Source organism: Eptesicus fuscus, chromosome 11 (assembly GCF_027574615.1).
Source record: "Eptesicus fuscus isolate TK198812 chromosome 11, DD_ASM_mEF_20220401, whole genome shotgun sequence".
NCBI lineage: Eukaryota > Metazoa > Chordata > Mammalia > Chiroptera > Vespertilionidae > Eptesicus > Eptesicus fuscus.
The window spans coordinates 58508090-58524765 of NC_072483.1; the positions used below are offsets into that span (position 1 = coordinate 58508090).

The window sequence follows — 16676 nt, forward strand, 5'->3', positions numbered from 1 at the left end:
CTTTCTTCTTTTTACTTTAAAAATATTTCTTTACTTGCGACGTGTGCCCATTATTTGGCCTGCTCATGGGGAGAGCGGCCGGAGCTGAGCTCCTGCTCTGAAGGCGGCGGCTGCCTCCAGACATCCAAGGAGACAGATTTAGCGCGTGTTTCAAAAGGCATTTCCAGCCTTTAATTCCGAGATGCCATTCTCCGCCGCCCGGCCCCTGCCGGGTGCCAGCCTCCCGGCTCCCCAGTTCCTTTCTGGGCTCACAATACCTGCTCTTGGATGAATCACAAATCTAGGACAACCAGCTGGAAGTGGGACAGGCAACCTGCTCTTTATCAACATCAGGGAAGGAAGAACCAGAAAGTCAGAGGGAGGAGGCGGGTGGCCACCGGGAAGCAGGTGGCTGGTGCCTGACTCCCAGCAGGGACCCTCAGGCAGGAGAGCACAGGAGCCCCCAGGGTGGCGGGACAGGCCCTGTAGCCTGGCTGCTCAGCCAGGCTGAGAAACACGCTGAGCCGCGGTTCCCATAAATCCGGCTTTTATGCGGCGATGAATGAGCTGAACAATGGATCTGTCTCAGGCTGCAGAGAACGGGCCCCGCCCGGGTCTCCCTCCCGCCGCTAGGAGCCTCAACAGGGTGGGTCCTGTGGTCCCGGGGCCTGTAAGCCTCCTGAAGACAGACGCCTGCTTGGGTGCCAGCGCGGACAGTCCTGGTCACCTGGTCTGTGGCTGGCCCGGCCTCTTCCCCAACCACAGGAGGAAGCGCTTTGGCGGGCCCAGCTGCCTGCTGGCCCCTTCGTCCCATTGTGGTGGGCACGGAGTTGGCCCTGGGCCGTGGGTGGTATCTCCCAACTCTCCCCAGGATGGGAACCCCTCCACTGACCCCTCCCACACGGCGCCAGCCTCTCCACAAACTCTCCACCCTGCTGGGGCCCACCCTGCAGACGTCTCACAAGCTGCATCTGCTCCACCCGCCACCACCACGGCCCCACTCTGCTGTGGCCCTCAGCCCTCCCACACCCCTGAGTGGACGCAGTGTGCTGGGTGCGGGTGGAGCCAGTCGGCCACTTCTCCTGGGCAGCGCCCCCCTGCAACACACACCATGGTCCAAAGGGCACAGATACCCTCCCCCAGATAAGTGTCCCTGTAAAGCTCACGTTCTCCAGACTGTCATCACCGTGGCCCCAGCCCTCCCCCAGGCGAGGACGGCGGAGGGACCTTAGCACCCACTGCCCTCACTCAGCTCAGGGCCTCGCTGGTTTATTTGCTCCAAGCACCCATGGAGAGAAATGCTGCCAGCCTAATCCCCAGCGCCCGGCCTCACCTCCCAAGCAGCCACTCCCACTGCTACAGCTGGTCTGCTCCTACGTATTCCCAAAGAATAGGTCTACACTCTGTGATGGTCAATTGTATGTGTCACCCTGGCCAGGCCGTGAGAAGCAGTTGTTTGGTGAAACACCAGTCTAGATGTCCCTGCGAAGGTGTTTTTTAGATGAAGGTAGATGGCCTAGCGTTATGTGGGTGGGCCTTGTCTAATCAGTTGAAGTCTTTAAGAGAAAAGACAGGTTTCCCAAAGAAGAAAGAATTCTGCCTCCAGGCTGTCTTTGGACTCAAGACGGTACCATCAGCTCTACCCTAGGTTGACGTCAACCTGCTCTGTAGATTTTGGACTTGCCAGCCTCCCCAATCCCATGAACCAATTCCTTAAAATCTCTCTCTCTCTCTCTCTCTCTCTCTCTCTCTCTCTCTCTGTACACACACATCCTATTGGTTCTGTTTCTCTGGAGAACCTTGACTAATACACACTTGGTGATGAGCAGCCTCTGAAGTGGCCCCTGGGGCCATCCTGCCCTATTTCCCCACCCCCCCACCCCTGCTTTCCCCAGCTTCACACACAGTCTCCCAAGCCTGCCTCAGACCACCCTCTTCTCCACCCACCCTGCCGACCCCCCTCTCCTGGCCATCCTTCAGTGTATCTGCTCCTAGCCAGCCCCGAGACTGAATTCCAGGAAAGGCCTTTTCCCTCCAGCCTTGCAGAGACCAGACCCCACACCCCAGCCACTGCTGCAGAAGAGAGGGGTCCAACAGGGACACTCAGAGACCAGGCAGGTCACCCACATGGGAGCCTGGGAGCGCAGGATGGCAGTACAGAGGGGCCTGTGGAGAAGCTTGCCCACACAGAGCTTCCAAATGCAATGACAACATAAGCCTTTGAGGACTAAACATCCCACGTGGACCCACCCTGAGGGCTGCCAGTGAGCCTCTGCTCCAGCTTTGCTGCCTGGGAGAGAGAGACCGGGAGCTGGGCAGGGGCATTGGAGCTGGGCAGGAGGAGAGCGCTTCCCATCTGACCCAGGACCTCGCTGGCCCCCCTCCTCCAGGGTGGGGAGGGCCTGACGCAGGCTGCCTCCTCTGTGGCCTAGAACCCACGGTTGGACAAATTAAACTTGAGTAACTGTACGGTAAGCTGCTGTCCTTTTTTGGCTGCAGTCCACCTCAGCTGAACTGGGACCTGATCAGAAATTCTCACAAGTCTGGTGAAGAAAGGGAAGATTTTTAAGAAACATCATAAGGACTTCAGACATGTTGGCTTTGAAACCTGTATTGTACCTTCACTGTCTGGGCTTTGACCATCTATTCCTCCCACACTCCACCTTTGGAGCCCAGCTTCAGGGATTCTGGGGGAATGGCGCCCCCTGGAGCCCACTCCTGGGATGCACAGTCCCTGCTTTCAGGTTTGGGTTTCAAAGCCTGGATCTGAAAGATCTGAGGTCCAGATTCCTATGGCTTGGGTTGCAGCCCTTCAGAGTTGTCATACCTGCATCAAATGCGGCAGTAGTTGCTAAAAATGTGCACCTTGAGTGGGCCTCTCCAAGGCAACGTGGTTTTCATCCAAAAACTCTTCAAGTTCATCAGATTTCATGACATTTAATTAAATCCTTTCCTTAAAATGACAAGTACTTCGGAAGTTGTGGCTTTGGGAACAGAATAGGTGACTGTGAGAGGTGTCCCCTCACCTGGTGGGAGCAAAGGGGCAGACCTGGGTTGGTCACAGGCTTTGTGGAGGGAGCAGAGGGCCCTGCCCGGATGCCCAGGGACAGCTGTGTGGGCAGCCCGAGGACTCGGCTCGCACACTAACTCGGTGAACCCGGTGAAACCCTGACCTGACCCCTGGGTTCAGTCCATCTGGTTCTCAGTGGCCTCAGGTTCTCAGTGACCTCAACAAGAGGCGGTGCTGGGTGCTCCTGAACCAGGCAGCAGGGGGCGCCCCAGACCACCTAATGGGAGCATTGCAGCGCAGGCCGAGGAGGACAGGTCCCAGGCCTCACCTGGTGTAGGTGAAGCAGCAGAGAAGGTAAGGGTCCCCAGGCAGTTGCCCTGGCTGGATCCCTTCCTGCACTGCTGCCGAGCTCTGCAGCCTGCCCTTCTGTCGGCCCAGTTAGCTTGGGAGGGAAGCAGACAGGGTGGCCTTTGTCCTCTCCGTCCACCCAGACCAGAGCTTCTTCTCACCCCAGGCAGGTGGGACCTTCAGAGGCCTCTGGTGCATCCTGTGCAGATGGGGGCAGGGGCTGGGGGAGCAGGGGAGCTGACCCACCCCAGGCAGCGGTGGTCACCCAGGCTTCAGAGCAGAGTCACCTGGGAGATTTTATAAACACTAACCTGGGCCCTGCCCAGACAGTGACAGTAAAATCCCACCTTAGGAGACTGGGGGCTGGAGATCCCCACTAGCTAAAAGATCGGCAGGTGGCCCCGAATGGGTAGCCAGGGTTAAGAACCTCTGCTTTGAAAGCCCGGCCCTGGACCTGCTCAGCGCCCTGCTAACCAGATGTAAATGCAGAGTCCCAGCCCACCTCTGAGCTCTGGAGTCAGGGCCCTGAGAGATGGGGGCCCAGTGCTCTGCATTCTAACGTGTCCCCTACGTGATTCTGACCCTGCCCAGGTTGAGAACCTGCCCATGCCTCGTTATCCTGGCTGCTCTGGGGCCAGCAGCAGAGGCATCTCCTGGGCTGGGATCTTGTTAGGAATGCAGAGTCCGACTTACTGAATCAGAACCTGCTCTTTAACAGGACCCCTGGGCAATCTGTGGCTCTAAGTTCCCCATTGAACAGGAACAATACAAGGCTGGTGTGCGAGCCCCAGCCGGGGGGCGTTGGGGAGTGGCTGCTGAGTGAGGGGGCGGAAAAGCAGGCCTCCAGGTGGGTCCTCCAGATGCGGTTCTCCAGGTGGGGCCCTCCAGGTAAGACCCTCCAGGTGCAGTTCTGCAGGTGGGGCAAGGGAAGGTCTGCAGTCAGGCCAGTAAGGGAGAGTGGCTTGATGGGCACAGGAAGAGAGAAAAGGCGTGGGGCGGGCATGGGTGGCAGTGGCTGTGGAAGACCTAGGAGGTCAACCCAGGATGGAAAGTCAGAATGCTAAGGGAGCTGTTGGTGGTGGTTTTGTGAACGTGTTTTTCCCTACATAAAAGTAATAAATTAAGGATAATATATATATATACCCAGAAAGAGGAAACAACAGGTATATCCATAGCTCCACCCCCCCCCACACACACACACCATCATTGCTCATCACTCATTTTTCAAGGTATAGTTTTCCACTGAAGAGTTATAAAGATGCAGTACATGTAATTTTATTTTCATTTTTCACTTGAATGGGGACACGTGGGCAGACTCTGATGAAGCTGGGGACCTGAACCTCTAAATTCTGCTGAACCTCCTTTGTCCGGAGAAGCCATCCTTCCTACCTATCTGGGGGTCAGTCCCCCCTCACCTGAAGAACCTGCATAGTCTCCCCCGAAGTACTTGTCTTGCAAGGGGCTGCTGGTCCCCCTCGGCCCAGCCCACCGTGTCTCTGCTTATAGATCTAAGACCAGATCCTGAGGTTTAGATGTGACCTAGAAGGTGAGGGACCCAGAGTCACCACATGTGACCATTTATGGCAACAGAAACCCAGGGAACAGATATGGGGGACCGGGGTGGAGGTGATAGAATACTGCATGGACCTGAGGGTTGGCTTGGGTCCACTCGGCAGAGATTCTGGATTCCCCGGTGACAGGGAGTGGCTCGTTGACAAGGGGGCTGATGCAGAAGGAAGCTGAGAGGCCAGACTGTTTGCCCCTGGAGGGGCAGGTGCCCAAAGGCTTGGGAAGCCCAGGTGTGTGCTGGACGGATCTATCACCTGGGACCTGCTTGCCACCCTTCCCCACCTCCCCCAACGACATGCCGTGCACTGTGGCTGTGAGGAACACGTGGGCGAGGGAGCCCTCTGTGTGACTTGCACTGATGCTGGGGACTGCTGCCCTGGACATGCTCCTGGACTCAGTGGGCGATGGGACCCCTCGGGCAGGGCGAGGAGGCGTGGCTACCATCGTGGGTTTAATCAGAGCAGCCTGACCCACAGAGACCCCGGGACCACTACCTTCCCAACACAGATTCAATCACTGCGCTTACATAAGCAGGAGGCGCCGGTCTGCAGATGCAAAGTTGAGCTTGACACCCCACTTCCTGCCTGCCACTCTGCTCAGCCTGTTCTGCGGTGGGGGCCCCTGATCCAGGGCTCCCGGGGTGGGGGTGGGGGGTCCCGTCCTGCCTCCCGGTCCCCAGGCCAGCTCTGTGATTACCCTGCTCCTGTGAGGGGGAGCGGGGGTGTCAACCCCAACGTCAAACTCAGAACATCTTCCTCTCTTGGCGCAGAGGGAGTGGATTTATGAGTGCCAGTGTTGAATTCACTCCTAAAACCCTCCAAAGGGGCCTGTCCAAGGATGTTTTCCTCCCAATTTCATCTTTGGATGAGACTGCAAAAGTGCCCCCGAGGGACTCCACTGCCAGCAGGTTCACAGAAGCCCTCAGTCCTCTGGCAGCAGATGAAATAAATTTAGTCTGACGGTTGCCGTAGGTGACGTCTCCGTCCTTGTCCGGCCTTTTATAAAGAGGAGCCGGTGTGCGGGTGGCTGACGCCCATCGGGCTGTGGACTGAGGCTGAGGGACGGAGCGGCCAGGTAACCTCGGACAGGCAGCTGATTGGGGGGCGGAGGGGCTGCAGTTTCTTAAATTGTTAAAATTAAATAAGGCCAATGAAACATGGGTTAGCCTCAGAATAATGGCTGGAAGCCACTGAAATTGCTGTGAAAACACTGGGAACTTGTCTTTTCACTGGAGCTTTTTCCAGGAGCTGCCACTTTGGGGGTGGCGGGAAGAGCTGGGGGCCCGGGGGTGGGTGGCCCCACCTTTCTGGTTCCTCCTGCTGCAGGTGGACCTGACCCAGTCCGTCGGTCAGTCGGTGGGGATGTGCCTGGGGAAGATGAAGACCTGCCTGCTGCCCGGGGTGGCCCTCTGCCTCTTGCTGGTGCCTCTGGTGGGTGAGTGGCTGCTTTGTCCCTCTTCGTGCCCCTCGGGGCCGCTGGGGCACGGCAGGGTCCTGCTCTGAGGCGCTCCTGGCTGACTGCTCTCCTCTTTCTTTGCAGGGGCCAAGCCTGTGCAGGATGAGGGAGGTATTGCGTCTGCCTCCTGTTTCTTTTCTCCTGTTGGTGGGGGCGGGGGAGAAGAAGGGGTGGGTGGGCACTGCTTCTTATTCCGAGAAGATGAAGGGGAGCCCTGAGTCAGCTGGAGGTAAAGCCCTGTCCCCAGAGGGACTGGAGCCCCTTCCCCAGACTGTGCCCTCCAGGCCTCTGGGGACACACCAGGAAGGAGGGAGCCAGACTCTGCATGGTGTTGCAACCCTCCAAGCCCCTGAGGACGCAGACATTTCACCCTCAGTACAGTAGCATACAGACTCTGGGGGTGGGGTGGGGTGGGGTGGGGGTGGTCTCCTTTTATATCCCACCAAGAGTCCCACACGACCCCACCACAGTGACCCCTCCCTTCTCAGTATGTGCAGGACAGGGGCCAGACTCCCCCACTTCCCCTCCCCTCCTCACCAGGAGTCAGGGCAGGGCTAGCTCATCCCCCACCAGGAGGCCCCGGATGACCCAGGCTGGGCTCCCAGCTGGGAGGGTCCCTTCACTGCACTGGCCCTGCTGGGCACCTCCACCTGCCTGAGGCCCCCCGAGAGGGCAACCTGGGCGGGACCAGTGGCACAGCCCCTGAGCCAGGCTGTCATGTGTCTTTCAGACCCATATGCCGAGCTGCCGGCCATGCCCTACTGGCCCTTCTCCACCTCTGACTTCTGGAACTACGTGCAGTACTTCCAGACGCTGGGGGCCTACCCCCAGATCGAGGACATGGCCCGCACCTTCTTTGCTCACTTCCCCCTGGGAACCACCCTGGGCTTCCACGTCCCTTATCAGGAGGAGTGAGGGGTCCCCAGCCTGGTGCCCTGGCCTCATCAATAAACTCCTGACTTAAAATGCACAACACAAGCTGTGGCTTTTTTTTTTCAAGACACAGCTGCACTCGGGACCCGTTTGCCTTCTCACCCCATCAGAAACCGATCTAACAAGCTGCAACTAGCTTTTCCATTGAAATAAAATAATAGAAAGGACTATCTATTTAACTGTAGATACTAGTATTTGGACCAGCATCTAACTACAGAAATTGTTACACCTAATCAGAAACATAGGGCTTTGTGAAACGTGTGTGTTATGTGTTATGTTGGGTGGGATGGGTGATGGAACGTGATTTCATGCTCTGAGAGGCGTGGCAGGTGGTTCTTTAAGATCACTGCTGCAGCAGCTGCTCCGAGCCTCACGCAAGTTATCTCAAGAAGCAGGGAGATTATTGTGCTAGTTCTCACAGCCACAAGGGCGGGGGTGGGAGGGGACTCTCCCGGGACCCAGGCATATGCTGTGAGGGACCTGGAAAGGGGGAGGTGGCATTGTGGCCCAGAGTGCAGGCCTGGTGCCTCCTCTGGCCACCCCACTAGCTCCATACCTCCATGAGGCTTCCTGCCCTCTCACCTTCACCTGTGGCTTCTCCTCCCACGGCCCAGGTTAAATTCTCCAGAGGAAGACTCTGTTTGCCAAGCTGATCCTGTTGGGAAAAGCTCATACATTCTTTGTCTCTCTTTCCCTCCCTTGAGCTAGTTTGAATTTGGTTTCTGTAAATTAACTGCAATATTTTTAAAGTCCTGATTCCTATGATGATAGCTGGACATGAGGATTGGTCTTAAATTCCTACTGGGGACAACTGGGCCTCAACCAAACATATCAGAAAAAAGACACCCTGACAGGAGTGTCTCCATACCAATGACTTGCCTGTCAATGCGTGTGTGTGTGTGTGTGTGTGTGTGTGTGTGTGTGTGTGTGTGAACATTTACGTTCCACCCAAATTCTTGTATCCCCAGTTAGGACAAGCATTATGGAATGGAGTCCCCAGCTGCCTCTCCATAGGCTGCCCTAATGACCGGTGCCTTTCTGGCCAGAACTATGTCCCCTGTGGGGTGTCAGCAACATCCCAGTTGCCCACAGCTGGGCTGCATTTATGGGTTTTGAAAACCCTAGCAGACCCTTCTTTTCTCAGAGGAAAAAACCTCCACCCCCAGGTCACCCTCAGCAGATCCCTCCTATCTCCCCTCCCTAACCCCCGCCAATAAATAGCAGGCTGCCTACCTCACAGCCCCCTGGGATACCTCACTCTGGTGTTTAGGACTGAGGTTTGGCTGTGACTCCGCCCTCACCCTATTTCTCATAACAGGTTCAGTTCCCTTCTATGCAACCCTCTCTGGGTTTCCCCTTTTAGTCAGATCCACCTCCTGCCCCATGTCCTCAGCCCCCTTCACCCCTCAACACTCCATTTCGGAGTTATGCACACAAGAAGCATTAGCCACTGCCACCATCGCTGGTACCTGATGGCCGTGGGGACCATAATCCCTGGTGATGGTTACCTGAGCTGCTTCTATGTTTAAGCTATTGTGATTGATGCTGCTGTGAATATGGGTGTGAAAATTATCTCAAAACTCTGCTTTCAATACTTTTGAGTCTATACCCACAAGTGGGATTGCTGGATCTCACGGTAACTCTGTGTTTAATTTCGGAGGACCTCCATACTGTTTTCCACCACTGCTGCACCATGTTGGTTCCCACCAACAGTGCTCAGGGCTCCAGTTTCCCCACATCCTCCTGACTCTGTTATTTTCTGGGGTTTTGATAGCAGCCACCCTGATGGGTGAGGAGGTATCACTGTGGTTTGATTTGCATTCCCTGGTGATCAGTGCTGTTGAACATCTTTTCATGGGCTTTTGGACATTCTTGTATCTTCTTTGGAGAAATGTCTATTCAGGTCCTTTACCCATTTTCAAAGGGGGTTATTTGTTGTTATTGTTGCATTTCAGTTCTCTGTACATCTGATATTAATTCTAATATCAGGTATGTGATTGGCAAATCTTTTCTCCCATTCTGGGCTGCCTTTTGACTCTACTGACCATCCACATTCTTTCATGAGTATTTCTTGGGCACTCTGTGCCAGACCCTTTGGGCTGACCTGTCTGTGGCCGTGGGCCACCTGGATGTCACTGAGCAGCTCCCCTTGTGCCCTGACAGGCAGGCGGGAAAGCCCATCCACTTCAGCGGGGACTCAGGGCCAGTCCTGTGGGTCCCTAGGGAAACATAGAGTCGGTGGTCCTCCGACGTCTAGAAATACCAGAGAAAGTGGAGAGAAAGGGAAGGGAGGGGGAAATACCATAGAGTCGGCGATCCTTCGGCGTCTAGACGTGCCGCGGCACGCTGCGTACGGAAGAGGCGGTCAGATGGCCGGAAGTGGGCCCGGGACACCCGGAACGCCTTGGGGGAGATGAAGCCGGCGGTGGACGAGATGTTCCCCGAGGGCGCCGGGCCCTACGTGGACCTGGACGAGGTGAGGCGGGTGGCTGCGGGGCGGAAGTAGGGCTGTGGGGCGGGAGAAATTTGTGGTCCAGTGAGAGGTGAGGGCCGTGCGTGAATGCGGGCCGGCGTCCCCGGACCCGACAGTGCCCTCCTTGCCGAGGACCGCCAGTGCCTGCGGCCAGATGTCGGATCGCCCTGCACGACTACGGAGGCCGCATGCGCGGGGCCGCGGGGCACGCGAGGGGCGTCGGGGTAACGGAGGGCGGGGCTGTTTTGTCGGCAGATCTCGTCTGCAGGATGGGAGACTGGAGCGGGGCTGGTACCGCACGGGAGCAGGGCTGTTTAGCGTTAAGTGACTCTGCACTTTGATGGGACGGTCTGCTCCGTGACCCTCTCCTGCGATTTTAAGGGGTACGAAGCAGCCTTGCGCGCGTGTCACCCCATCGCGGTGATCCTGTCTGCTGCCCGGCGCAGCTCCCGGGGCCAGGCCCGCCGCCGGAGGTCAGAGCCTCCTTTTTTGAAAGTGTAGGGGAAACACGCGCCCGCAGGTCTTGGTGGGGTAGAGCGCTAATTGCATATACTGGTGTGACCGCAGCGCCCTCTGCCCTCTGGGCCGTGCTGCGGTGGGCCAAGTGGAGGAGGGTTCAGAAAGGGGAGGCCTGGCTGGAGTGGGGTCCTGAAGGGGTCTGAGTGTAGTTTAACATCTTCAGGTGCCTGAGAGAGCTGGGAGGGAAGGGAGCTGGAGATGGTGTCTGGCTGGTCATGAGGCGCTAGTAGCCCTGCTGGGGTGGGTTCCCTGCACCCACTCAAGGCACTTCCACAAACGTGGGCTGCTCAGGCCTGTGTTAAAGTCACTGCCCTGGGCAGCATAGAACCACTGGGGGTATTGATAGGCTCCCATCCTGAGAGTTTAAGGAACAGACTTGAAGGGGGTCTGAATGAAGATAATGCCTATTCAGTGGTTCTCAACCTTTCTAATGCCGTGACCCTTTAATACCGTTCCTCATGTTGTGGTGACCCCCCAACCATAAAATTATTTTCGTTGCTACTTCATAACTGTAATTTTGCTACTGTTATGAATCGTAATGTAAATATCTGTGTTTTCCGATGGTCTTAAGCGACCCTGCTAGCGGATCTCAACCTGTGGGTCGTGACCCACAGGTTGAGAACCGCTGCTTTAGAGCCTAAGACCATCGGAAAACACAGATATTTACATTACGATTCATAACAGTAGCAAAATTACAGTTATGAAGTAGCAACGGAAATAATTTTATGGTTGGGGGGTCACCACAACATGAGGAACGGTATTAAAGGGTCGCGGCATTAGAAAGGTTGAGAACCACTGCTATAGATGGAGGTAGAGACAAGCCCCACACAGTACGTAAAGGGGAGAGTCCACATGGCTTGTGGTGGTGGGGAAGGGAGGAGGTGGAGAATCCTGGAAATTTCTCCCTGCTACTGAGAGCCGGGTGTGGGGACACACGAGATGCCCGCCTACTGAGAGCCAGGAAAAGTGCAGCAGAAGCCCTGGGAATGTTGGGAATCCAGGCGCAGCAGGGACTGGGGGCCAAGGTACAGAATGCTGCCTCGGAGCTCTCTCCAGCCCTCACCTGCGATGCTGAAGGAGACTGCTGAGCCTATGCTCATCAGGTTGCCCAGCTCTGGTTGTGGCTTGGTTTTACTGCCACGAGAGAGTTCTGGCACTCAGGAGTTCTGAACCCCAGTTAGCAGGTCGGTTCCCCGGGGGAAATGGTTTAGTTCTCCCAAGGAGCAGGGAGCAGTCCAGAGCAGAGCAGAGCAGTGCTCGGACTCAGCGTTGTGGGGTTGTGGCCTCTGTGGCAATGCCCAGTAGGATTTCAGAATCTCTGCTGGAGGTTTAGGGAGAAGTGGTGCTTAGGGCAATGGCAGGACTCTGTCTGAAGGGCAAGGGGGAATTTAGGAATGTAGGCCCAGAGAAGACCAAAAACATTCACACCTCCATCCACATCCACTTCTTTCACCTGGAACGGAATTTGGACTCTCACCTGGGCACTTCTCTGTTCCTTGCCTTCCTCCTGTGTGTGGTGGTGCAGGCCCTGAAAGGCCGTTCTCTCCGAAAATGCTGCTGTCACACCTGATCTCTCCCTTCTGCAGGCCGGAGGCAGCACCGGGCTTCTGATGGACTTGGCAGCCAATGAAAAGGCAGTTCACTCGGACTTCTTTAATGGTAAGGTGCAGGGTTGGGTGCCAGTTTTAATCAGGACGTTTCTTCTGCAAGCTGTGCAGTGGAGCGACTTGGTGACACAAGTGATTTAGATCATGGAACAGTAAAACCCAGATCCTGTGCCATTCTCATAACAGCACAGTTTATATAAAATAACAGTGTGGCTGTTACCACTGGCAGCCAGCCCTGTTTTTCAGAAGAAAAAAAAATAGCATAAAATTGCTCCCAGTCTTACATTCCAGGCATTGAGTTTGAGCCATAGATACACTTTTGGACACACGATGGCATCCAGGTTTGGACAGTGACCTGAGTTGCAAGGCACGAGGACCTGTCTGGCTTTCTCATTGCGCTATCTCCGGATGGCTGGTTTTCTCGCCTGTTTGCCACTGGTCCTATCCCTGCGCTGCCTTCACAGAGAAGCAGCCACTCTCCAGCCTCACCCACCCCACCCCCAACAACAGAGACCATTGGTATTTAGACTTTCGTGGCCAGGTACCACGAGCATGTGTGCAGTTTTAACAAAACACAGTGAAGACTTTATATGAGATCTTCATGCGCATTAGAGGAGCTGCTTTTCTTGGTCTCTGTTCCTAAGGTTATGTTAACTCTTACTGAGGGTTCAAGTCATTAGGAGAAATATAGTTACTTAGGGGGGGGGTGAGTGGTGTTTTCTCCCTTTGTCATCCTTTATCCCAAGGTGCATGCTACTACAAAGAACTTTTGTCACTAGTTAGTGGCAGTTAGGATGTTATCTTTTGCATCACATTGGTTTTCAGGGTATCAAAGACCCTCGAAAGCCCGAGTCCAATCTATTTTTTCTGGCTCCTTTTGAGCCAGCCATTGCCTAAAAGGAGAACTAGTCTCTCTAGTTAGGTACAGACTTCCCAGGGAGCCTGGCTGTTCCCCTGAAGCAGTGTCCCGGTTGCCACCAACTCCTGTCAGAACTGGGGGAGGTGACACTTGAGCCAAGCCTTGAGAACAGAATAGCATTTGTCTCAATTCTCTAAGCAAGGGGGTGTGGGAAACAAATTGTGAAAGGGCGAGGCCTTTCCTGAGCTGCCTGTGCAAAAATGCCAGCTCACATAGCACGGCTTCGGAGGTCCCTAACCCTGGCCCCGCAGAAGTGTGACCTCTAACTCCTAACACCACTCATTCTGATGACCTTCAAAGCCTGATGCATCCTCCACCAGCCCATAGCTTTAAACACCATGATGTTCCAGTGTTCATGTGATTTCCAAACATAGTTCTGATGAGAAAGCATCTGTGAGAGGGGCCCAGGCTGACTTGCCAAGTGAGCATTTATCAACAGCAATTTAAGGCCCTTACATCCTTGAGTCAGGTCAGAGAAGAACACAGAAGAGCTTGTGCCCATGTCAGAGGGCCCTCCGACTGTTCACAGGTGCACACTGCCTGTCAGCTTGTGAGCATCCCATGTTCAGAAGCCATCACTGTAAGAGGGCCATGCGGGCTTTAGATGGGGCTTCTGAGTCCTTTCTGCTCGCTGACTGAGGTTCCGATGGCCTGTGTCCCACAGGCAGTGGGGTTCTAACCATGGCCGAGGCTCATCCTCTTCACTCACTATTTCACAAAATAGAGCAGCACCAGACGGGGCAGGTAGGGACAGTTCCATGACAAGAGCCCTGACAAGGGTGGACAGCATTGTTTCTAGGAGCTGACACCTGAGCAGAGGTTCGGAAGGTGTTAGGGTTAGGTAGGGTTGACGACTTGAGTGCTCACAGCTGCAGGACCGCCCGCAGGCCAGGCAGTGAGAATGCAGGCGTTGGTGGGACTGACTGTCAGGGTGGCTGGAGAGGCATGAACGCAGGGTGAGGGGATGGGAGCGGGGCTGCTGTCTCCTGGCACCCCCGCCCACCCTCTAGCTCGTCACCACTGCATCTTTCCAGTGCATAGGCCACATGAATGGGCTTTGTACAAATTTTCCCCGTTGCAAAAGGATACATGTCTGTGGTAGGGAATTTAGAAGAAAATATATATATATAGAAGTAAATGAAAGGGGAAAATATGACTTTATCCACCCATCGCAGTAAGTAGTGTGCTGTGAAAGGGCAGCGTTTCTGCCTGTGGGAACGGGGCTTAGACTATGTTTCTCGAGCTTGTCTATCAGTCTGACTCCTTTAAAGAGAGTCATTCTCACATGGCTCAGGCCTTCCACCACCTCCCCTCTACCCCGTTTTCCTTCTCATGGAGAGTCGGGGGTGGGGGTGGGGCTTGTGCCCTTCAGCTGCCTGGCCTTACCTCCATGTCACCAGAGTGGGGCCTTGGCCGAGGTGCTCACAAATGGGTGCTGACATGTCCTGGTGCTCAGTCATGGCTGGGAGGTGGTCACCATGTGGTCGGGAACACACCGATGCATTTCTTCAGCTTGTCATCTGAGTAGAAACACGACAGGTTGTGTTCTAGACAGCACTGCCCTTGGGCTGCATCTGAGCCTGGTGGGTAGGATCGAGTCTGTCCTAGGAGAAGCCCTTTATGTTATTAGATTGTCCAGTGTTTTCTGTGTTTGAATGACCACAGAATTCATTGTGAAGTCATCTTTCAGTCGTTTACCTTGTATGCCCAACTGATGCGTGGTTCTGTTCATTTATGTAGATTTTGAAGATCTCTTTGATGATGATGACATCCAGTGAGGCGCTGTCCCATGCTGCGTGTGGTCAAGCCTTTGCTGCGTGAGCGTGTGGTGGAGCCCTCAGGACAGCCCCAGTGGTTCTGCAGAACGGTGGGAACACCTGAAATGAGGAGATGGTTAACTGAGAAAGGACGGTTTCAGCCATCTGGGTGAGGTCATTCCTCACTTCAATAAAAAAAAGCAGTCATCACTACAGGGTGATTTTCATTCTCGCATTTCTGAGTGAACATTTCAGTCCCTAAAGCTCCCTTTGTGCATGTGCGTGCACATGTGTGTTGGCATGCCGAGAGGAACGCGACGGTGGCACAGAAATCAGTGCACTGCCTCCTGTGTGCAGTGCTGAGTAACTTGGATGGTTCACGGAGGGGGAGTTAGTGTGAGACCCGTCAGCAATTTAGGGCATGCAGGGGTCCTAGTTGCACTGTTGGGACAGCCTCTGATCCCCCCCCACGCTGCACAGTCCCCCACCAGCGCCGGACATCCCCCCCGCCTGCTGCAGTCCCCTACCAGCGCCGGACTTTGTGTTTTCCCACCTTCACATTAGAGCAGCTGCTGTCCCCAAACCTGAGGTCTGAAAAAATCAGGACAACTAGCTAATGACAGAAAAAGATACCTTCTATATGAGAAATGTGTACATTGGTCCATTACTAAGGAGAATGTAACATCTAAGGGGATTAAGTTTTTAAAAGTTTCTTATTGGTCCAGCTCAGCAATTCATAATGACTGTAAAAATTAAGATTGCTATTTCAAATCAGTCTCAAAGTAAAGACATTTCTTTCGCTAGGAAATGCCCCTGCCACAGGACTTAGTAGTCAGTCCCATGTTCAGAGTTAAGCAGAGCCACTTAATAGGTGAGTCAGATATACCAACCTTTTCTATGAGAACGTGCTGATGGCATCGCCCTGATGGCCTCTTGATGAGCGACATTCTCACTGGAGCAGGGGAGGTTTTACACAGGGAAGTGTTACCTCGGCCTCATTTGTGAGTGCTGAGTGGGCTTCAGTCTGCACTGTGACCATGCACCTGTCCTGAGAGGGCGTAGCAGCCCCACGCCCTGGAGCAGTGCGGACTGTTGTGTCTGAAAACCCTTCACCTGAAGCTCGCTTTGCCCTGCCTGGGTCGCAATGGAGAATGCTCCTGTGTTGGTCTCACCGATCAGACTCAGGCTGGATTGTGCAGGCTGGTTTCAGAGAGCGGTGATTCTCACCCGTGTCTTGAGCTTACTTCATGAGCAGTTTTCACAGTTTCCTAACTGGGCTCCCAAAACAGGCCTAGGAGATTCGGTAGGGGAGCAAGTAGGTATTTGGGTAAGTTTCTTAGTGACCAATGATTACCCTATGGCAGCAATTTTCAACCTTTTTCATTTCATGGCACAAACTAATGACAAATTCTGTTGCACATCAAAAATGTTCTTTGCTGATCTGACAAAAAAAAATAGGTATAATTTTGATTCATTCACACTGGATGGCTATTGATTGTTGTGTTCGCTGTTGTCTTTTTCTTTACTTGGAAAGTAAAAGAGGTCAGTGCCCTGACTAAACAGTCAGGTACTGCATGCTGTAAAAATTCTTGCGGCACACCAGTTGAAAATCGCTGCTCTACGGTCAACATTGGGAAACTTACAAGAGTCTGAGGGTCTTGCACTGCACTGTGGATACAGCTCAGACCTGCCAGTGGCCCCCCATTTGTCCCTGTGGGGTCCTGGGGATCAACTCCCTTCCTGCTTGGGCCTCAGTTTCCGCATTGGTAAATGAAGCTCTTGGTCCGGGATGTCCCTTCTAGTTCCCGGGCCTCTGGTCTACGGCAGGAAGGAGTGATCAAGGCCCTGTGTTTCCTGTCCCAAGGCTCCGAGTGCTCATCGTTCTCACATCAGCCCACTTGACCTCCTAGAGTCTGCCTTGGGATCACAGCATTGTGCAAACATGCCCCTCTGCTGGGGCTGACACACACGTGTGACGCCTGCTGCCACCCCGGGGACAGGGAACCTGACGGGTCCTTGATGTGCTGCCTGATCAGGGACAGAGGTGCCAGACCCTGGTCCTTGGTCAAGAGCTGCATTCCCTGTCCCCGGAGATCATAGTGCCGGG

The 16676-nt window shown here is 54.6% G+C and overlaps 2 protein-coding genes across 2 annotated transcripts; both read left to right on the forward strand.

The window, feature by feature from the left end:
• The first annotated feature begins 6267 nt into the window (after positions 1-6267).
• On the forward strand, positions 6268-7276 carry OTOS (otospiralin). The gene is made up of 3 exons (XM_008138459.3): positions 6268-6340; positions 6446-6472; positions 7092-7276. The coding sequence occupies exons 1-3, from the start codon at positions 6268-6270 to the stop codon at positions 7274-7276; spliced, it is 285 nt and encodes a 94-aa protein (XP_008136681.1).
• A 2379-nt stretch (positions 7277-9655) lies between these two features.
• On the forward strand, positions 9656-14782 carry COPS9 (COP9 signalosome subunit 9). The gene is made up of 3 exons (XM_008138457.3): positions 9656-9770; positions 11873-11945; positions 14553-14782. Exons 1-3 carry the CDS (start codon positions 9708-9710, stop codon positions 14588-14590), a joined length of 174 nt encoding a protein of 57 aa, XP_008136679.1. The 5' UTR covers positions 9656-9707; the 3' UTR covers positions 14591-14782.
• Positions 14783-16676: the final 1894 nt, after the last annotated feature.